The sequence below is a fragment of the Mobula birostris genome, chromosome 20 (assembly GCF_030028105.1).
Source record: "Mobula birostris isolate sMobBir1 chromosome 20, sMobBir1.hap1, whole genome shotgun sequence".
Lineage (NCBI taxonomy): Eukaryota > Metazoa > Chordata > Chondrichthyes > Myliobatiformes > Myliobatidae > Mobula > Mobula birostris.
In genome coordinates this window covers 60,728,126-60,750,768 of record NC_092389.1, presented here as the reverse complement: position 1 = coordinate 60,750,768, position 22,643 = coordinate 60,728,126, and the positions used below count along the sequence as shown (strand labels likewise).

The following is a 22,643-nucleotide window of genomic DNA, read 5'->3' as shown; positions in this document are numbered from 1 at the left end:
TGTGTCTGTGATGATGTTGCCGGTATGTTTATCAGAGCAGCTGTGTTTAATGTCATTTTCTGTACACAACTGTAAAGGAAAAGAAAACATTTGTTACTCCGGATCAGAAGCAGCAATAAAAAAGGAAACACACAATGATAAAGAACAATAATAAAAATACAATAAATATAAATACATAGGATAGCTTATATACACAGATTGATTGCATGTCTGTAAAGTGACGCCTGGCTGTACATAAGGTGACTGACAGGAATGATGAAGTAGTGGTGGTTGCGGGTTGCAGGAGTGGGTTAGTGGGAGGAGGTGTTGAATAACTTTGCTTCTTGGGGCGAGTAACTGTTTTGAGTAACTGGGGCGTTTCTGGTGTGGATGCAATGTAGCCTCCTCCATGACGGGATTGGGGCAACAGCCCGTGAATCGGGTGGGTGGGATCCTTCATGATGTTACCGGCCTTTAGGCCACCTTTTTGTATCCATCTCCCTGATGGTGGACAGACACCTTTTTGTATCCATCTCCCTGATGGTGGACAGACACCTTTTTGTATCCATCTCCCTGATGGTGGACAGACACCTTTTTGTATCCATCTCCCTGATGGTGGACAGGCACCTTTTTGTATCCATCTCCTTGATGGTGGACAGACACCTTTTTGTATCCATCTCCCTGATGGTGGACAGACACCTTTTTGTATCCATCTCCCTGATGGTGGACAGACACCTTTTTGTATCCATCTCCCTGATGGTGGACAGACACCTTTTTGTATCCATCTCCCTGATGGTGGACAGGCACCTTTTTGTATCCATCTCCCTGATGGTGGACAGGCACCTTTTTGTATCCATCTCCCTGATGGTGGACAGGCACCTTTTTGTATCCATCTCCCTGATGGTGGACAGGCACCTTTTTGTATCCATCTCCCTGACGGTGGACAGGCTGATGTCACTGATGCTTTGGGCAGTTTGGACCGCCAGTTCAGAGCCTTCCTGTCAGCCGTGGTGCAGTTTCCGTACCGTGCAGTGATTCAACGAGTTAGGATATTCTCCACTGCGCACATGCAGATTGAAATGCGTGTGGATATACAGTGCACAGCCCAGCTCTCTGCAGCCTCCTCAGAAAGCAGAGGGTCGGTGAGTTTACTGTGACGGTGTAGGATGTGTTCTGGCACCATGAGAGTTTGAGACTGCTGACAGTTTCCACTGCCACGTCACTGATGTAAAGAGCGATGTGAGAGGTGCGAGTCCTCCCAAAGTCAATAACCATCTCCTTTATCCTGTTGACATTGAAGAAGAGGCATCAGGCTCAGCGCTCTTCCACCTCCTCTTTGTCGGCCATCTCACAGTTGTTGGCGATGAGCCCCTCAAGTGTGGTGTCATAGGCGACCCTGACGATGTGATTACTCAGGTGTTTGACTGTGGAGTCATGTGTGAGCAGAGTGTACAGCAATGGGCTCAGCACACAGCCGTGGGGACACCGTACTGAGGAGGACAGGAGACAGGAACAGATGTACATCCTGACCATCTGACGGATAGTGACATGAGGGGTTGTGTTTAGTATTTCAAATTCTTCTTTCTGTTCTTCACTCAATTACATCTCTGCTGATACACCCTCTGGACCGTAGGTAATAGATGTGTCCAGTTAAAGAAAGAGTTTCTGTTCTATGTTCGGAAAGGACCAGTTGATAATAAATCAGCTGAAATAGTTCAGTATACAGAGTGGTAGAATGTAAATGCATCAGAGGTTTACATGTCAGAAGAAGGTGTCGTAGATAATCAGCGTCGCTGCGCAGTTCAAGACTGTCTGTACCTCGACAGCGGAGCTGTCCTGCAAGTCTATTCCAGCAGAAGACTCCCATATGTCCTGGAAACGGAAAATAAAGTCAGTTATAGTGTATCCCGCTGTCTGTCTGCACCTGGTGACATTTACAAAATCACTATGCTGACGTGCTGTCCCATCAGTGGCAGCCTTACACAGTCCCTTTAACCACGTTTCCATGGTAACATTATTAATGTCATTAATTGTTCGTGTCCAATCTCCATCTCTTCGTCGATGGAGTTCAAAAGCTCTTTCTGCTACATGTCATGCTGGGGTTCGAGCTCTTTGATTCTGTCGTTTGCTAACATTAAAACTTCATCCAGAATCCTGGATCCGGGCTGGACTCGGGCTGTCTTAGACTCTGTAGGTGGGTATATAAGAACATACGAAGATAAGAAATAGGAGCAGGGGTCGGCCATCTGGCCCAAGGAGCCTACTGCACCACTCAATATGATCATGGCTGATATGGCCAAGGACTCACCTTCACCTACCTGTCTTTTCTCCATAACCCTTAATTTCCATACGATGCAAAATCTAACCACCCTTGTCATAAATATATTTACTGAGGTTGCCTCTATTGCTTCATTTTGCAGAGAATTCTACAAATTCACCACTCCAGGAAAAGCAGTTCCATCTCATCTTCGTCCTAAATCTACTCCTCAGAATCTTGAGGCTATGTCCGGAAGTTCCAGTCTCACCTACCAGTGGAAGCAACTTTCCTGCCTAAATCTTATCTATCCCTTTCATAATTTTATATGTTTCCATAAGACCTCGTCTCATTCTTCCGAATTCCAATGAATATGTCGCAGGTGTTTTAACCTCTGCCCACAGTCATTGTGGAAAATCATTTATTTTACCATGAGATCATAGAGAGTCCACATTTGTGGAACTCTGAGTTTGAGGAAAATCAGCTTGTGTTTGGTTCCAGCAGACAAGTGTATGTGTCCATATCAGAACAGAGGCGTTAGTTCAGAACGTTCTTTCCCAACCGTCCACACTTATCTCATCTGTACAGCTGTATTATCGCTCTGCTGAGGGGCTGTGGTCAGCACAATAATCTTAGTACTGCAGACTTGCAACTGAATTGGATAAATACAGGCTGTCAAGTCACAAAGCTTTAACAGCACACAATTCTTTTAACCCTCTCTTCCCCCTCACTTCCCTTCTCTGTCTGCCACCCTGACCTTCTCTCCATATCTCTCCCACCAATCTCCACCCTCTGAATGAGAGGGAAATCAGCTTGTATTTGGTTCCAGTAGCAGACAAGTGTGTATGAACTCCTCAGAACAGAGGAGTTAATTCAGAACATCCTTTCCCAACTGTCCACACTTATCTCATCTGTACAGCTGTATTATCGCTCTGCTGAGGGGTTGTGGCCAGCACAATGATCTTAGTTAACAGACTTGCAACTGAATTGGATAAATACCGGCCATCAAGAAAATTTAAAGCTTTAACAACACACAACACTTTTAACCCTCTCTTCCCCCTCCCTACCCATCTTTCTCTACATCTCTCCCCCCACCGACTCTCCCCCCACCCTTCCCCCACTCTCCACCCTCTGAGTTAGAGGAGCTCAGCTTGAGTTCGGATCCAGTAGCAGACAAGTGTGTGTGACTTTATCAGAACTTGAATCCTAGGGGGACCAATATCCTGGCGGGGAGATTTGCGAGGGCGACTGAGGTGACTTTAAACTAGAATGGTTGGGGGGTGGGAATCAAATTAAAGAGACTAGGAGAGAGGAGGCTAGTTCACAACAGGGAGGTGGGAACAAGTGCAGAGAGACAGAGGGGTGTAAAATGAGGGCAGAAGCAAAAAGTAGTAACATGAAAAGTGAAAGTGGCAGCCGGCAAATCCAGGGCAAAAATCAAAAAGAGCCACTTTACAACATAATTGTCTAAGGGCTAAGAGTGTTGTAAAAGCAAGCCTGAATGCTTTGTGTGTCAATGCATTCATAACAAGGTGGATGAATTAAAAGGGCAGATTGTTATTAATGAATATGATATATTTGGGATCACAGAAACATGGCTCCAGGGTGACCAAGGACGGGAGCTCAACGTTCAGGGATATTCAGCGTTGCTGGTTAGAGAGGAGATTAACGGAATAGAAAGGAAGGACATTAGCCGGGAAGATGTGGAATCGATATGGGTAGAGCTGCTAAGGGGCAGAAAATGCTGGTGGGAGTTGTGCACAGGCCACCAAACAGTAGTAGTGAGGTTGGGGATGGCATTAAACAGGAAATTAGAAATGTGTGCAACAAAGGAACAGCAGTTATAATGGGTGATTTCAATCTACATATAGATTGGGTGAACCAAATTGATAAGGGTGCTGAGGAAGAGGATTTCTTGGAATGTATGCGGGATGGTTTTTTGAACCAACATATCGAGGAACCAACTAGAGAGCAGGCCATTCTAGACTGGGTATTGAGCAATGAGAAAGGATCAATTAGCAATCTTGTTGTGAGAGACCCCTTGGGTAAGAGTGGCCATAATATGGTGGAATTCTTCATTAAGATAGAGGGTGATATAGTTAATTCAGAAACAAAGTTTCTGAACTTAAAGAAGGGTAAATTTGAAGGTATGAGACATGAATTAGCTAGGATAGACTGGCAAATGATACTTAAAGGGTTGACGGTAGATATGCAATGGTAAGCATTTAAAGATCACCTGGATGAACTACAACAATTGTCCATCCCAGTTTGGCAAAAGAATAAATCAGGGAAGGTAGTGCACCCGTGGCTGACAAGGGAAATTAGGGATACTATCAATTCCAAAGAAGAAACATACAAATTAGCCAGAAAAAGCGGCTCACCTGAGGACTGGGAGAAATTCAGAGTCCAGCAGAAGAGGACAAAGGGCTTAATTAGGAAAGGGAAAAAAGATTATGAGAGAAACCTGGCAGGGAACATAAAAACTGACTGTAATAGCTTTTATAGATATGTGAAAAGAAAAAAGATTGGTTAAGACAAATGTAGGTCCCTTACAGACAGAAACGGTTGAATTGATTATGGGGAACAAGGACATGGCAGACCAATTGAATAACTACTTTGACTCTGTATTCACTAAGGAGAACATAAATAATCTTCCGGAAATTGTAGGGGACAGAGGGTCTAGTGAGATGGAGGAACTGAGGGAAATACATGTTAGTAGGGAAGTGGTGTTAGGTAAATTGAAGGGATTAAATGCAGATAAATCCCCAGGGCCAGTTGCTCTGCATCTCAGAGTGTTTTTGGAAGTAGCACAAGAAATAGTGGATGCATTAGTGATTATTTTTCAAAACTCTTTAGAATCTGGACTAGTTCCTGAGGATTGGAGGGTGGCAAATGTAACCCCGCTTTTTAAAAAAAGGAGGATAGAGAAACCGGGGAATTATAGATCGGTTAGCCTAACATCGCTAGTGGGGAAACTGCTGGAGTCAGTTATCAAAGATGTGATAACAGCACATTTGGAAAATGGTGAAATCATCGGACAAAGTCTGCATGGATTTGTGAAAGGATAATCATGTCTGACGAATCTCATAGTATGTTTTGAGGATGTAACTAGTAGAGTGGATAGGGCAGAACCAGTGGATGTGGTATATTTGGATTTTCAAAAGGCTTTTGACAAGGTCCCACACAGGAGATTAGTGTGCAAACTTAAAGCACACGGTATTGGGGGTAAGGTATTGATGTGGATTGAGAATTGGTTGGCAGACAGGAAGCAAAGAGTGGGAATAAACGGGACCTTTTCAGAATGGCAGGCAGTGACTAGTGGGGTAACGCAAGGCTCAGTGCTGGGACCCCAGTTGTTTACAATATATATTAATAACTTAGACGAGGGAATTAAATGCAGCATCTCCAAGTTTGCTGATGACACGAAGCTGGGCGGCAGTGTTAGCTGTGAGGAGGATGCTACGAGGATGCAGGGTGACTTGGATAGGTTGGGTGAGTGGGCAAATACATGGCAGATGCAATGTAATGTGGATAAATGTGAGGTTATCCACTTTGGTGGCAAGAACAGGAAAACAGATTATTATCTGAATCGTGGCCGATTAGGAAAAGGGGAGGTGCAACGAGACCTGGGTGTCATTATACACCAGTCATTCAAAGTGGGCATGCAGTGAAAAGGGCAAATGGTATACTGGCACTCATAGCAAGAGGATTCGAGTACAGGAGCAGGGAGGTACTACTGCAGTTGTACAAGGCCTTGGTGAGACCACACCTGGAGTATTGTGTGCAGTTTTCGTCCCCTAATCTGAGGAAAGACATTCTTGGCATAGAGGGAGTACAAAGAAGGTTCACCAGATTGATTCCTGTGATGGCAAGACTTTCATATAATGAGTCTAGGCTTATACTCGTTGGAATTTAGAAGATTGAGAGGGGATCTTATTGAAACGGATAAAATCCTAAAGGGATTGGACAGGATATATGCAGGAAGATTGTTCCTAATGTTGGGGAAGTCGAGAACGAGGTGTCACAGTTTGAGGATAAAGGGGAAGCCTTTTAGGACCGAGATTAGTAAAAACGTCTTTACACAGAGAGTGGTGAATCTGTGGAATTCTCTGCCACAGGAAACAGTTGAGGCCAGTTCATTGGCTATATTTAAGAGGGAGTTAGATATGGTCTTGTGTCTAAAGGGATCAGGGGGTATTGAGAGAAGGCAGGTACAGGGTTCTGAGTTGGATGGTCAGCCATGATCATACAGAATGGCCGTGCAGTCTCGAAGGGCCGAATGGCTCACTCCTGCACCTAATTTCTATGTTTCTATGTTTCTGGAACAGAGGAGTTAATTCAGAACGTTCTTTCCCAACCGTCTACACTTATCTCATTTGTACAGCTGTATTATCGCTCTACTGAGGGGTTGTGGTCAGCACAATGACCTTAGTTCTGCAGACTTGCAACTGAATTGGATAAATACAGGCTATCGACGAAGTCACAAACTTTAACAGCACACATCTCTTTTAACCCTCTCTCCCCCACCCCCTCACCTTCTCTCTATTCTCCTCCCTCTGAGTTGCAGGGAAATCAGCTCATGTTTCTATCTAGGAAAAATTCACAAGGTCACAAAGTTTTAACAACACACAGCTCTTTTGATTTCATATTTCAAATGTTCTTCCACAAGGCTGATGACTTTAAATGCTTTGGCGCTGCCAGTTCAGAGAGCTGACACGTACGTCCTGTCACAGAGGAGGCACAGCACTGCTACTGCTTTAGAAGTTTTCACAAGTTCAGCTTATCGTCTAAAACTCTGACAAACTTCGATAAATGCATGATAGACAGTATCCTGACTGGTTGCATCACAGCCGGGACAGAAACCGGTTCCCATGAACGGAAAAATCTACAGGACGTATTGGACACCTACCAGACAGCAAAAAAAAAAAAAAAAAAAAACAATTAGCACATCGACTAGAAGTGCTGCCATAAGAAAGCAGCATCAATGATAACACCCCCCACCCGCTCAGACCACGCTCTCTTCCCGCTGCTGCCTTGGGGAAGGAGGTCCCACACGTATGGACACATTTTCCAGGCCTCTGCAACTCATCGTCTCATTATTATGAGTCTGTCGGTCTTTGTGTGTAGTTTATTTTTATTTTATTGCATTTTTCTGCTCTATTGTGGATGCCCGCAAGAAAATGAATATCATGGTTGCATACGGTTACGTATATGTACTTTCATAATAAGTTTTATTTCAAATTTGAGCAAAGGCACAAAAACATACAGACAACCATCCAAAGGCAGGATGAGACACAGACTCACAAACTCACACTCACATACTCACACACATGAACACACACACACTTACACACTCAGACTAACAGACTCACACACGCAAACGCACACACACAGTCTGACACACTCACACTCAGACAAACAGACACACTCAGTCACACACACTCACTCACACACACACACTCACTCACACAGATACACACACACACTGATCCACACGTGCTCGCGCAGAGAGGCACACATTGACATAAATGTGCACACAGGCCACGAGACTCACACAAAACACAGACAGACACACACATCGAGACACACACACGTGCATGTACAGACACATACAGTGGCATGCAGAAGTTTGGGCACCCCGGTCAAAATTTCTGTTACTTTGAATAGCTAATTGAGTAAAAGATGACCTGATTTCCAAAAGGCATAAAGTTAAAAATGACACATTTCTTTAACATTTTAAGCAAGAAATCTTTATTATTTCCATCTTTTACAGTTTTAAAATAACAAATAAGGAAAAGGATCCAAACCAAAAGTTTGGGCACCCTGTATGGTCAGTACTTAGTAACACCCCCTTTGGCAAGTATCACAGCTTGTAAACGATTTCTGTAGCCTGTTAAGAGTCCTTCAATTCTCGTTTGGGGGATTTTCGCCCATTCCTCCTTGCAAAAATCTTCTAGTTGTGTGAGAGCCTTGGGCTGTCTTGCACGCACTGCTCTTTTGAGGTCGATCCCCAGATGCTCAATGCTGTTTTGGCCGGGGGACTGCGAGGGCCATGGCAAAACCTTCAGCTTGCGCCTCTTGACGTAGTCCATTGTGGATTTTGAGCTGTGTTTATGATCATTATCCTGTTGTAGAAGCCATCCTCTTTTCATCTTCATCTTTTTTACAGACGGTGTGATGTTTGCTTCCAGAATTTGCTGGTATTTATTGAATTCATTCTTCTCTCTAGCAGTGAAATGTTCCCCCTGCCATGGCTGCGACACAAGCCCAAAGCACGATCGATCCACCCCTGTGCTTAACAGTCGGGGAGGGGTTCTTTTCATGAAATTCTGCACCCTTTTTTCTCCAAACATACTTAGGCTCATTGCGGCCAGAAAGTTCTATTTTAAATTCATCAGTCCACAGGACTTGTTTCCAAAAGCTTCAGGCCTGTTGAGATGTTGCTTTGAAAAATTCTGACACTAAATTTGTAGTGAGGACGCAGGAAAGGTTTTCTTCTGATTACTCTTCATTCCAGAGTCTGCTAAATCTTCCTGAAGGTCTTTTGCAGTCAAAAGTTGGTTTTGAATCCTACTAGCAGCTCTCTCAGAAACTTTTCTTTGTCTTCCAGATCTCAACTTGACCTCCACCGTTCCTGTTAACTGCCATTTCTTAATTACATTCCCAACTGAGGAAACGGCTACCTGAAAGTGCTTTGCTATCTTCTTATAGCCTTCTCCTGCTTTGTGGGCATCATTTAATTTAATTTTCCGAGTGTTAGGCAGCTGCTCAGAGGAGCCCATGGCTGCTGATTGTTGGGACAAGGTTTGAGGAGTCAGGGTATTTATAAAGCATTGCAATTTGCATCACCCGGCCTTTCCTAACCATGACTGTGAACAAGCTATAGCCCTAACAAGCTAATTAAGTTCTAAGACCTTGGTAAAAGTTATCTGAGAGCTCATATCTCTTGGGGTGCCCAAACTTTTGCATAGTGCTCCTCTCCTTTTTTTCACTCTAAAATTGTGCAAAACAAAAATAATACACTAATCTTGCTTAAAATATTGAAACGAATGTTTCAGTTTTAACTTCTGGAGATCAGTTCATCCTCTACCCCCTTAACTATTCACAGTAACAGAAATTTTGACCAGGGGTGCCTGAACTTTTGCGTGCCACTGTATACAGTACATACACACTGACACACATCAGTAGAAAGAAACACGCACACAGACTCAAATACACATGCAGACGTCACAAGCATCCCGGCACGCAGAGGAGATACATCGGGACAGAAACACATGCATGCACACACAGACACAGGCACATACAGACACAAAGGGAGACACGAAATTGTGCACCACAGACACATACACATGCACACTCAAACAACTTTCACATCTCCCTCTCCAGCTCGCCTCTGTGTTTTCTGTGCTTTCAATTTTCGATTTGTTTCATTCTTCTAAACTCTGCAAGTCCAGGCCTGGAGCCATCATGAAGTTAGCAAAGCATATAGACGCTGTGCCCTCTCGGGGCAAACTAAAGGTGATTTTTTTCCCTCTCTCTGCTGAATGTGTTTTATATGATCACAGACTCCAACAATTTCGAGGACTGCTGGTCCAGTGCACAAGTGAGCTGCTCATTTCGTCTCAAGAGAAGATCTTAGATCTGGAAAACCTGTTGGAATTCTTTGAAGAAATAACAAGCAGGATCGACAATGGAGAATCGGTTGATGCTGTGTATCTGGATTTTCAGAAGACCTTTGACAAGGTTTCCACAGAAGCGGCTAACTAACAAATTAAGAACTCGGGGTATTACAGAGAACAGACGAGCATCGACAAAGCAGTGGCTGATTGGCAAGAGGCAAAGTGTGGGAATGAAGGGAGCCTTTTCTGTTTGGTTGCCGGTGACTATGAAGTTCCACAGGGATTTGTGTTGTGTCAATAATTTGGATGAATTGATTGTTTTGAGCAAAGTTTGCAGCCAATACGAAGATAGGTAAAGGGACAGATAGTTTTGAGGAAACGGAGAGGCCACAGAAGGACTTGGACAGATTAAGAGAATGGGCAAAGAAGTGACAGATGAAATACAATGTCAGGAAATGTATGGTCATGACTTTGGTAGAAGAAATGAAAGGGTTGATATTTTCCCCAAATGGAGAGAAGGCACAAACATTTGAGGATTAAAGGGATTTAGGAGTAATTGTACAGGATTCCCTGAAGCCAACTTGCAGTTTGAGTGTATGAAGAGGAAAGCAATATCAGCATTTAATTTCAAGAGAACTAGAATATAAAAGCAAGGATGCAATTGTGAGATTTTATAACTCACTGGTGAGGCCTCACTTGGAGGAATGTGGGCATTTTGAGCCTATTATCTTAGAGAGGATATGTTGAAACTGAACAGGGTTCAAATGAAGTTCAAGAAAATGATTCAAGGATTGAAAGGCTTGTCATATGAAGGGCTTTTGATGGCTCTGGGCCTGTATTCACTGGAATTCAGAAGAATGAGAGAGACCTAATTGAAAATTATCCAATGTTGCAAGGCCTGTGTAAAGGATGTGGGAGTGTCCTTTTGGAATGGAGATGAGGAAGAATTTCTTAAACCAGGGATTAGTGAATCTGTGAAATTCCTTGCTACAGCCAGGGGTGGAGGTCTCATTATTAATATTTAAGGCAGAGGTTGATAGATACTTGACTGGTCAGGGCAAGAAGCGATACGGGGAGAAGGCAGGAGATTGGGGCTGAGAGGGATAATGAATCAGCCGTGTTGAAATTACGGTGCAGACTCGATGAGCCAACTGGCCTAATTATGCTCCTGTAACTTGTGGTCTCATAACAAACTCCCATTCAATGTCAGAAAGAGCATGGAGCTGATTATTAACTCTAGAAGGAGAAAACGGGAGGTCCATAAGCCAGTCCTGATCGGGGATCAAAGGTGGACAGGGTCACCAACCTGAAACCTTTGTAATCACCTTCAAGGGCGCTTCAGCTCCTGTTATTAATATTTATTATTTATTTATTTATCTAATTTTCTTTTGTATTTGCATAGTTTGTTGGGTTTTTTTGCATATTGTTTGCTTTTTCTTTCGTCTGTACTATTAAGTGCAGTCGTTTATAGTTCTTTGATTTAGAGTTTGCCAAGAGAAAAACGAATATCAGGATTGTACATGGTTACATATGTGTACTTTGATAATAAGCTCACTTTGTAAATTTTAAATTGTACATTTGAATTTGTGAATGTTTATGTCAAACACAGGATTGGGTTGTGAGCTCTGAAGGTTCACCACTGGCTGGGTGAATTATTTTGATCTGATCTGTATGGTCGTCCTGTCACTATGACTCCTCTTTAGGGGCACCCCAGTTTCTGGAAGCATTCCTGAATCGAAATAGGAAGCTTCACATTTTCCGCTTCACTGTTTCCAGCGTGCGTGTGCGCACGCGCCAACACACCCACCCCCACACACACACAAACACACACACACACACACACACACACACACACACACACACACACACACACACACACACAAACGCACACACAAACGGTGACAATCATAACAGAACCCAAAAAGAGCAGGGCGAGATGCCTGAACAAGTATCCGCTGATGGCGCTCAGATCTATTCTGAAGAGGTGCTTTGAGGGGTTGGTGTTGACTAAAATCAACTCCTGTCTGTGCATGGACCTGGACCCACTGCAATTTGCCGATCACCACAATCTGTCTACAGCAGATGCAATCTCGCTGGCTCTCCACTCAGCCTTAGATCACCAGGACAATAGCAATGCACATGTCAGGCTGCTGATTACAGCTCAGCGTTCAACACAATCAGACCCTCAATTGTAATCAACAAGCTCCAAACCCTGGGCCTCTGTACCTCCTTCTGCAACTGGATCCTCACCAGGAGACCACAGTCTGTGTGGATCAGAAATAGCATCTCCTCCTTGCTGACAATCAACACTGACACACTTCAATCACAATATAATTTATTATTAACTTATCCTATTGAAAGAAATTTGCTTAAATTAAAAAGTGAATTTTATGTGTTTGAAGATAAAAGTAATAAGCTACTAGCATCCCGACTAAAAGCTGTTAGAGCTAAAAGACAAATTTTAAAAATTCGTAAGGAAGTTGGTAGTTTAGCTTGTAACTATGAAGATATTAATAGATTTTTTCAAGACTATTACAGTGAACATTATAATTCTCTGTTTCCAGCTGATCCTTCTAAAATGAATGCCTTTCTACAAAAGATTGATTTTCCTAGAATGTCTGCTGAAGATCAACAAATTCTTGATACTCCTTCTATTGAAAGAAAAATTCAGAAAGCTATTTTTTCAATGCAATCTGGTAAAGCTCCTGGACTAGATGGTTTTTCAGTAGGATTTTAGAAAAAAAAAATGAAAATTTGCTTACTCCTTGGAAATGCTTAAAGATTCTTTTTTGTTAGGAGAGTTACCTTCTACATTTTATGAAGCTTCTATTTCTTTAATTCTTAAGAAAGATAAAGACCCTATGAATTGTGCTTCATGTAGACCTATCTCATTATTAAATGTGGATGCCAAAATTCTTTCAAAAATAATGACGAATCGGATGGAGAATATACTAGCTAAAATTATTTCGCAGGACCAAACACGTTTTATAAAAGGCCGTTATTCTTTTTCTAATACTCGGAGACTGTTAAATGTTATATCCTCATCCCCTCCAAAACTCCCCAATGTGTTGTTTCTCTTGATGCTGAAAAGACATTTGACAGAGTTGAATGGAAATATTTATTTAACGTTTTAGAGAAATTTAGCTTTGGTATAAATTTTAATAAGTGGATTAGAATGATATATAAAAACCCTATTGCCACTGTGATTACTAATAACTGTAGATCCCCCTTTTTTCAACTTTCACGGACTACGAGACGAGGATGTCCGTTAAGTCCTTTGTTATATAATTTGGTGCTGGAACCTTTGGCTATTGTACTTCGTGAAGCTAAAGATATCCAAGGAACTTCGGTATATGGGATTATTCAAAAGATTTCCCTTTATGCTGATTATCTCTTAGTTTATATTTCCAATCCTGAATAAGCTATTCCTAGTTTATTTGAAATTATTACATGAATTTGGAAAGATTTCGGGATCTAAATTAAACCTGCATAAAAGTGAATTATTTCCTTTAAATGATTCTGCTTTTATATATGTTGATATTCCTTTTAAAGTTACGGATTCTTTTAAATATTTAGGGATTATCATCACTAAAAATAATAGAGACCTTTATAGAGCTAATTTAGTTCCTTTAGTGGATTTTATGAAGCAATTATTTTCTTGATGGCATCCTCTTACACTTTCGTTAGTTGGTCAAATTCATGCAGTAAAAATGATAATCTTACCAAAATTTTTATATGTACTTCAAAATATTCCTATTTTTTTAACTAAGAGATTTTTTGATCAGGTTGACTCTATTATTTCATCTTTTGTTTGGAATAAGAAAAGATCAAGAATTGGAAAATGTCATTTTCAAAAATTAGAAAGGATGGAGGTCTTCCTTTGCCTAATTTAAAAATGTATTATTGGGTGGTTAATATACGCTATGCGTGTTCTTGGTTGTGTTGGACCAATAAAAATGAACGTCCACCACGAGTTGACTTGGAATTGAAAGCTGTGAAACAATTTTACTTAAGTTCGTAATTAGGAGCTTCTTTACCTGTACAACTAGCCAAAATTTCTATTTTAAATATTAATCCTATGATTAAGCAGTCATTACGAATTTGGTACCAGTTTCGTAAGTTTTTTAATCTTAAACAAATTAACCTTCTCAGTTTGAACTGGTCAACTTTGAACTTGGACTGGTCAAAGAACACTGAGGCTGTCTACAAGAAGGGTCAGGGTCTGAGGAGACTGAGGTCCTTTAACATCTGCCGGACGATGCTGAGAATGTTCCACGAGTCTGTGGTGGCCAGTGCAATCATGTTTGCTGTTGTGTGCTGGGGCAGCAGGCTGAGGGTAACAGACACCAACAGAATCAATAAACTCATTCGTAAGGCCAGTGATGTTGTGGGGATGGAACTGGACTCTCTGACGGTGGTGTCTGAAAAGAGGATACTGTCCAAGTTGCATGTTATCTTGGGCAATGTCTCCCGTCCACTACATAATGTACTGGTTGGGCACAGCAGTACACTCAGCCAGAGACTCATTCCACCGAGATGCAACACAGAGCGTCGTAGGAAGTCATTCCTGCCTGTGGCTATCAATCTTTACAACTCCTCCCTTGGAGCGTCAGACACTCTGAGCTAAAAAGCTGGTCCTGGACTTATTTCCTGGCAAAATTTACATATTACTATTTAATGATTTATCGTGCAACTGTAACGAAAACCAATTTCCCCCGGAATCAATAAAGTATGACTATGACTATGACTATTAATTTATCGAAACTATTTATTTAAACCTTCACTTCGTGATCCTACCTTTTCTCACTGGAGGAATAAAGCAATTTATCCCTTTATGGATTTGTTTCAGGAAGACCGATTGATGTGCTTTGAGAAATTAGTAACTACATACTCTCTTTCATACTCAAACTTTCTGCTATATCTTCAGGTAAGACATTTTTTTATAAGAATATTTAAGTAATTTTCCATATATACAAGATTCTGACCTGTTAGACACTATTTTAAAATCCCTTTAGTGAAAGATTTTACAGCGAAAATTTATAATTTACTATTCCAACAGGATAATTATCCTCTATTTAAGATTAAGCAAGCTTGGGACACAGACCTTAACATGACCTTAATAGCGGAGGATTGGTTGTGAATTTTGAAGTTGGTTAACTCTTCTTCGATTTGCCAAGGGCATTCTTTGATTCAATTTAAAATTGTATATCGTTATTAATTGACAAAGGAGAGACTGTCTAAAATATTTCCTAATGCTACTATTCAGTGTGATAGATGTAAAACTGAGATAGCTACATTGACACATATGTTTTGATCTTGTTCTGTTTTGAAACAGTTTTGGAAATCTATTTTTTCTACAATTTCTAAAGCTTTAAAAATTAATTTACAACCTAATAAATTGACAGTTTTGTTTGGTATAATTCCTCAAAATATTCATGGTATTTCGATAAAAGACCAATATGTAATTGCACTTGTTACATCTTTGGCTTGAAGGGCTATTTTATTAAAATGGAAAAATGCTTCTGCTCCCACTTTGATGCAATGGCTCTCTCAGGTGATGTTATGTCTTAGTTTGGAAAAAATCAGAAGTCGAACTTTTGATCCTCGATTTCACTTTGAGAAAAGGGGCTCCTTTGTCTGCTACTATCATTTGATTTGAGTTAATTAAGATGGTTCCCTTCTGATTCTTGGGTAACTGGATTTGGTTGGCGATTTGATGTCTTTTTTTTTTAAATAGATGCTTGAATGGCGTATAACTCCGGGTTTGTGCTCCAAACGGAGTTCTTTCTTTTTTCTCGTTTTTTTTTGTTTGTCAGTTTTTTTTTTGAGTTTTAGTTAGTAGGGGTTCTACTTTTCCTTCTTTCTTTTTCAAAACAATATAGCTTTAACATTTTGTTTTCCTTAATTATTATTATTGATATACTGTTTAGTTTGGTTAATAGTTTGACTCTTATTTTACTTATTGATATATTGACTTGATAATTTTAATGTTTTTCTGTCAATTTTCAATAATAATTAATAAAAATATTTAAACATTTAAATAAACACTGACACACCTCAACGATGTGTGCTCAGCCCACTGCTCTACTCTCTCTACACCCACGTCTGTGTGTCTAGACTCATCTATAAACTTGCCGATGACACAACTATTGTTGGTGGAATTTCAGATGGATACGAGGAGGAGGACAGGAGTGAGATCGATCAGCAAGTTGAGTGGTGTCGCAGTAACAATCTTGCACTCAACATCATTAAGACAGAGGAATTGATTGTGGATTCAGGAAGGGGAAGTCGAGGGAACACACACCAGTCCTCATCGTGGGATCAGAAGTGAAAAGGGTGAGCAGTTTCCATTTCCTGCCTGTCAACATCTCTGAGGAACTATCCTGGGCCCAACATATTGATGCAGTTACAATGAAGGCACAACATCGGCGATATTTCATTCGGAGATTGAGGGGAATCGGTCTGTCACTAAAGACACTTGCAAATTTCTACAGGTGTACTGTGGAGAGCATTCTAACTGGTTGCATCACTGCCTGGTGTGGAGAGGCCACTGCACAGGATCGGAAAATGCTGCAGAAAGTTGTAAACTCAGCCAGCTCCTTCATGGACACTGGACTCCACAGCATCCAGGACACAGTCAAAAGATGATGCCACAAAAAGGTAGCAACCATCATTAAGCCCCCATCACCCAGGACAGGCCGTCTTCTCATTGATAACATCAAGGAGGATGTACAGGACCCTGGAGACACAATCGCTTTCAGGAACAGCTTCTTCCCTCCGTCATCAGATTTCTGAATGGACAGTGAACCCAGGAACACTTCCTCAGTATTCTCCCCCTCTTTTTGCACTAACATTTAAATTTAATTTTATACATACTGATTGTAATTTATAGTTTTTATTACTATGTGTTGCAATGTACTGCTGTCACAAAACAGCAAATTTCACCACATATGCCCGTGATATTAAACCTGATTCTGAGACACAAACACACACAGTTGGGCTCAGACACACAACACTCCCACATTCCTCCCTTTCTGACTCCCTGCTTGCTCCGTGGCCCCCGGTATGAAGCTCAAACTGTTGCAACACCTGCCCTTTAAATTCATGTCTGAGGGTGTGTTGTATCTGTTCACTGTTTGAGATCGATATTAAGGATCTCAAACAGAATAAAGATCTCCTCTGAAGTATATGGGGTCCTGGTGAGAGCGTACATGGAACACTGTGCACAGATCTGGTCTCCCTCCCAGAGGCCAGTCTCAAAATTGGAGAAATAACAAGTGGTCTGACTGAGAAAGGCACTGTCTCACAACGTATTGAGAGGGCAGGGGCAGGAATGACGTTTCCATTTGCTGAGGTGAGGAACCAGGGGTCACAAAATCAGTGGGCGCCTCAAAAGGACAGAGATGAGGAGAAATGTCCCCACCCAGAGTGCAGTGAATCTTTGGAAGTTTCTCCACATGGTTTCTAAATTCAAAGAACAAATGTAGGGGCTCTGCAATGCTGGGGACCTCGCATTTTGAGTCTGTGAGACTCCCCGGCCAGGGAACACATCATTCCTGCCCCTACCCTGTAAATACCCTATGAGAATTTGTCTGTCCCAGTCAGACCACCCCTTATTTCTCTAGTTCTGAGACAGGCCCAGTGTGATAATTGGTTGTGGGAGCATCTCAATGGATGAGCAAGTCAGTGTATTTCTCCTGTATTGTTCTAGAGTCTGATGGTTGAGATGTAGTAACTGTTCCTGAACCTGGTCCGAGTCCTGAGGCTCTTGTACCTTCTACCTGATGCAGCAGCGAGAAAAGAGCCTGGCCTGGGTGGTGAGCATCTCTGATGATGGATGCTGCTTTGCTACGACAGCGTTTCATGTAGATGTGCTCAATGGTTGGGAGGGCTCCACCCGTGATGTACCGGGCCGAATCCAATACCTTGTGTCGGTTCCTCGTGATTCGTGTGAACCTTTCAGACCAGCAGCTTTGACCACAGGAACATCAGACAGTGGTCAGCATGGAATGTCCTGCAGTTACTGCAGGGGAAGGACTGGATGGACACAGTGAAGTGGTTCTCTGAGCTGACAGTCCAGACCATCTGGCAGAATACCTCATCACCCGATCTCACCAACAGGCACCAAGACCTTACTTACCTGTCTGTTACAGAGAGGGGCCTCCCAGTCTGATCCTTGCTGCATGCCCGGAGATCACTCCCAAAGCGCGCTGCCCCGAGATTACTGCAGTGGAGACGAGACGGTCACTCACCTCTTTGCGGACTGTGGGCTGGCGAAGATATGTGGAGAAAGATGCAAGGACCTGTGCCACAGCAGCTGCGTGACAGAGGCTCACTGATCTTCGGGCTGTTCCCAGGACGCACAGGAAAACGGACAGCAAGTGCTGCTGGAAGATCATCAACTCGGTGAAAGACGCCCGAAACTTATTGGTCTGTCATCACATCGAGATGTCTGTATGCATAAGAAAAGTTCGGAACCTGCGTCATACTGCTGACGGGCACATTCCATGCTGCAGGGACACCATTGCCACTGAGGGAGGGGCCGGGTTGGCTGAGGAAGCCGCTCAATTATTGTTGTAGTGAAACACCGCAGGGGCTACAACAGCCCCATCGGTTTTAACGAATGTAAAAGAGCACTAGATACCCCATAGACAATGAATCTAAATCCATTGTGTAAAGGCGCTGCACGGTGTGTATTTGGCAATGTTTTTATAGTGAATAAAGTTTATTTTGATAGAAATAACGACTTTTGGGCTGTGTCCAGACTGATAGAACTGGCCCACAGACAGCAACATAACTTTAATTCCCTGAGTCTGCAGCGCGTCTAGTGGATAATCGTGGTACTGCAGGGAATCAGCAGCTCCCCGAAAGCGGAAGCATTCTGAATCAGGAAGTGCCGCGAGTTAACATGGCTTCGAAAGGACAGGTCGAGAGTTGGACCGAGGAGACAATTTGTTCCATCTGTCTGGATTTCTTCACCGATCCGGTGTCACTGGAGTGTGGGCACAACTTCTGTCGCTCTTGTATCACACGGTGTTGGGAAAGGGAGGAGAGAAACTCCTGCCAGGAATGCAGAGAGGTGTTTGCTGAGCGCACCCTCAGGGTCAATCGGGCCTTAGCAAATCTGGCTGAAAAAGCTCGAAATATAAACCTGAATCCGAAAGGGAAGGAAAGTAAACTTCACTGCGAGGAACATGAGGAAGAACTGAAGCTGTTTTGTGAAACGGACAAGACATTGATCTGTCTGATCTGCAGAGATGCGCAGCGACACAGAGAGCACCGCTTCCTGCCGATTAAAGAAGCTGCTAAGATCTACATGGTAAAACTAACTTTAATTGATACTCAATCTATTTTCTCTTGCCTTACATACCATCACATCAGCCTCCAAAACGAACACATCATTCTCTGCAACGTCCACCATTTCCAACGGGATTCTACCATCTATCCGTCCCACAGCCCATCCCACACCCCACAACTCTCCGCTCTCTGTCGGAATCGCTCCCCGGACTGTATCACCCTTGTCCGCTCGCTCCTCCCCACTGATCTCCCTCCTGGCACTGATACCTGGAAGCGGGCAAGTGCTACACCTACACCTCCTGCCTCGTCACCATTCAGGCCCCAAACAGCCCCAGTTCCTCCCGTTTCCTCCATGGTCGATTGCCCTCTCGTATCAGAATCCTCCTTCAGCTCTTTTCCTCTTCCACCTGTCCCCTCTCAGCTTCTTTCTTCATCACCTCCCCCATGTCCCCCCTCACGGTGTGTCACCTTCACATGCCAGCTGACTCTCATCCCCAACCTTTTTATTCTGGTTTCTGCCCCATCCCTTCCCAGTCCGAATAAAGGGTCACATCCCGAAACACCGACTGTTTATTTCCCCTGCACAGATGCTCCCCGACTCGCTAGGTTCCTCCGGCGTTTTGTCTGCGTTAATCGGGTTTGATCACTGTTTCATTTGATGCATCTTTGTTTCTATTCGCTTGCTCTCTGACTTCCAGGATAAGATAAAATCTTCCTTAGATTCTCTCACAAAAAAGAAATCAGACTTCCAGGAAAAGGAGCAGCAACAGAAAGAGAAGATTTCCAGAGTTCGGGTGAGACTTCCTGAGCGGAATTTCTGATGTTGCTACATAGTTTTGCTCCCTTTAATGCGGAACAGCCGAGTATCGCAGCTCCAGTGACCTGGGTTCGATCCAGACCTCTGGTGCTGTCTGTGTGGAGTTTGCATGTTCTTCCTGTGACCGCGACAGTTTCAGACACATCCCAAGGACATGCTGGATGAGTGGTTGATTACAATTAACCCTGTGAAGGTGGGGAAGGGTGCATGTGAATCAGGTGAGAGTTAATGGGTCAATGAGGGAGAATAGGTTTCAGGAATACGTGAGGGAATGGGAGAATGTCTCAGAAGTAGTATGGACTCCAATGGACCGAATGGTCACGTTAATGTCATCAGGAAATAGAACACAGCAATACAGTACATTAATCTTCACCTTTCATTCGACAGAAACAGGCAGACAGCGTTCAGTCCCACATCACATCCCAGTTTGCTAAACTGCGCCAGATTATCGCTGAGAAAGAGCAGAGCTTACTCAGGGACCTCAGGAATGAAGAGGCCAGGATTCTAAATCCAATGGAGAAAAATCTTCGAGAGATTCAAAAGAGTATAAGGTTTATTCAGGAGGAAATCTCAAAGTTAAAGGAACAGATGGACCAAAAGGACAGTGTGATATTTCTCAAGGTGAGGGTTGGCATTTCAATTCTTTTTTTCTGTCAAACTGAACTAAATGAACAGTGGAATATTTGAAATGAACACAGCACAACGGCGAATTCTACCAAATCAATTGCTGCTGCTGGCGACCTCGCACAGATTGTTCTCCTTGCATGATGCATCTCCAATCACTCCACAGATGAATTTCTAAAATATCGGAGATAGATATTCGATCCTTTATCAGCAACATACAATCTTTAAGCGATGAAATTTCCAATTAATCATAAATTAAACTGTAACGAATCCGTCAACAAAAGATATGGCACCTGCCAGTCCCAGGCTCAAAACAGCCCAGAACAAAGTAGGAATACGGAACTTATTCCGTCCCTCTTGCCACGTCGCCACTCACGTGACTGGTTACCGTCATAAACACGCAACACAGAATACAACGCAGACAGAAATCAGATGCGTTGCTCCTACACACAGCATTTACAAACGGCAGCAAACTGTTTCTCACCAGACAATTGTGTCCAATTCTCCGTCATGAGGAGGGCATTCGGTCCATCTTTTCCTATCAATTTCCCTTCTGCACAAGCCTCCTCCCACCTACTTAACACGCAGCAACAGTGCCCCGAACTCCCTGGTCCTTCGTGTTTATCCAGTTTCCCGATTACATTCAGTCTCTGCTGCTCCATTTGAACCACTCCTGTGGCACTGAGTTCCACATTCTCTTCACTAAATTTCTTGTGGGATTTATTAAAAATCACCTGCCATTTTATCTTTGATTGAAGGTCTCCCCATAAACAGAAACATAGAAACAAAGAAAACCTACAGCATGATACAGTCTCTTTGGCCCACAGTGCTGTGCCGAACATGTACTTACTTTAGAACAACACGCATAACACGCTGGACTGACGAAGGGTTCCGGCCCGAAACGTTGAGTATTCGTCTCCACGGATGCTGCCCGACCTGCTGAGTTCCTCCAGCATGTAGTGTGTGTTGCTTTGACCCCAGCATCTGCAGAGTATTTTGCGTTTACTTACTTTAGAAGTTACCTCGGGTTAATCATAACCCTCTATTTTCCTAAGCTCCATGTACCTCTGTAGGAGTCTCTTGAAAGACCGACTGCAGACAGTCACTGGCAGCCCATTCCATGCACCCATCACTCTCTGCGTAAAAAACTTAGCCCCTGACATCTCCTCTGTACCTGCTTCCAAGCACCTTAAACCTGTGTCGTTTCATGTTAGCCATAAATTAGGTACTTTCTCCACCTGCACACAATCAAATTCATCACTAATCTTAATTGTTTACATTTTATCATTCTGAATTCTTATTCAGATGAAAACGCACAACCTGTCCCGTCTTTCCTGTACGTTTCATCCTCCCGGTAATGGTCTAACTTTCAGATACTTTCCCTGTAATTTCCCCCGGGTTCTGTATTGTTGGTGGGTGTTTGTGACTGCAGGAGTGGGAATTTTCAACACTTGGTAATGACTTGGATGAAATTCAGAATGTGGGCATTAAGTCTTAAGTCTAATCAATTTTTTGTCTTTATTTATTTCAGGAGGAAGCTCGTCAGAAGAGGAGGTAGGACATGCTCCTTACTGAAACCCCGTATAGATTTGTAAAATAGTTCAAAATTCCAGTTTATCACCAGCAGTTTAATATTTACAGGATTAATGATGATGTCCAGGAATTGTCAGCGACAGATGAAGCCCTACCGGTTGGAAAATTCGATCACCCCTATTTGTGGAACACAGTGCTGAGAGAAACACTTGATGCCATTAATCGAGGTAAAACTTACAAAGATTTATTTCTCCAAACACAATTGTTATAATTTGAAGCAAATATTATCTATAATAATGACTGAAGGGGAATTGAAGTTTATTCCACATCAACCCCACCGACTGGGAAACATCACTGTCACATGGTCAGCTGGAGATGTCAGACCCCTGAACACACCAGCGCAGGGTCACAATACAACCAATACATGGGACTGGCAGATGAACCACTGGGTCCTGATCCCAGACCACTGCACTAACACGCCAAGGCATGAGTTTGAATCCTACCACAGGAGCTGGGAAAT

At 42.8% G+C, this 22,643-nt stretch overlaps 2 protein-coding genes and 1 long non-coding RNA gene across 5 annotated transcripts in view; 1 reads left to right on the top strand and 2 right to left on the bottom strand.

Annotated features, from left to right (window-relative positions):
• Nucleotides 1–22,643, bottom strand: part of LOC140185019 (uncharacterized) — a 777,523-nt gene that overhangs the window by 34,603 nt on the left and 720,277 nt on the right. The gene's annotated exons all lie outside the window — the stretch shown is intronic.
• LOC140185384 (uncharacterized) lies at nt 26–18,544 on the bottom strand. Of its 2 annotated transcripts, none has more exons than XR_011882563.1 (2): nt 17,993–18,544; nt 26–2,167 (listed from the first exon to the last, which is right to left on the bottom strand). It is a non-coding gene; the product is annotated as an uncharacterized lncRNA (long non-coding RNA). The 2 variants fall into 2 exon arrangements; XR_011882564.1 differs by having other exon boundaries at nt 26–1,851.
• LOC140185345 (nuclear factor 7, ovary-like) lies at nt 9,512–22,409 on the top strand. 2 transcript variants are annotated; one of them, XM_072238727.1, is made up of 7 exons: nt 9,512–9,751; nt 14,702–14,779; nt 16,020–19,171; nt 19,848–19,943; nt 20,354–20,587; nt 22,122–22,144; nt 22,232–22,409. In XM_072238727.1, exons 3-7 carry the CDS (start codon nt 18,761–18,763, stop codon nt 22,392–22,394), a joined length of 927 nt encoding a protein of 308 aa, XP_072094828.1. In that variant the 5' UTR covers nt 9,512–9,751; nt 14,702–14,779; nt 16,020–18,760; the 3' UTR covers nt 22,395–22,409. The 2 variants fall into 2 exon arrangements, with proteins under 2 accessions (XP_072094828.1, XP_072094829.1); XM_072238728.1 differs by having other exon boundaries at nt 14,005–14,779.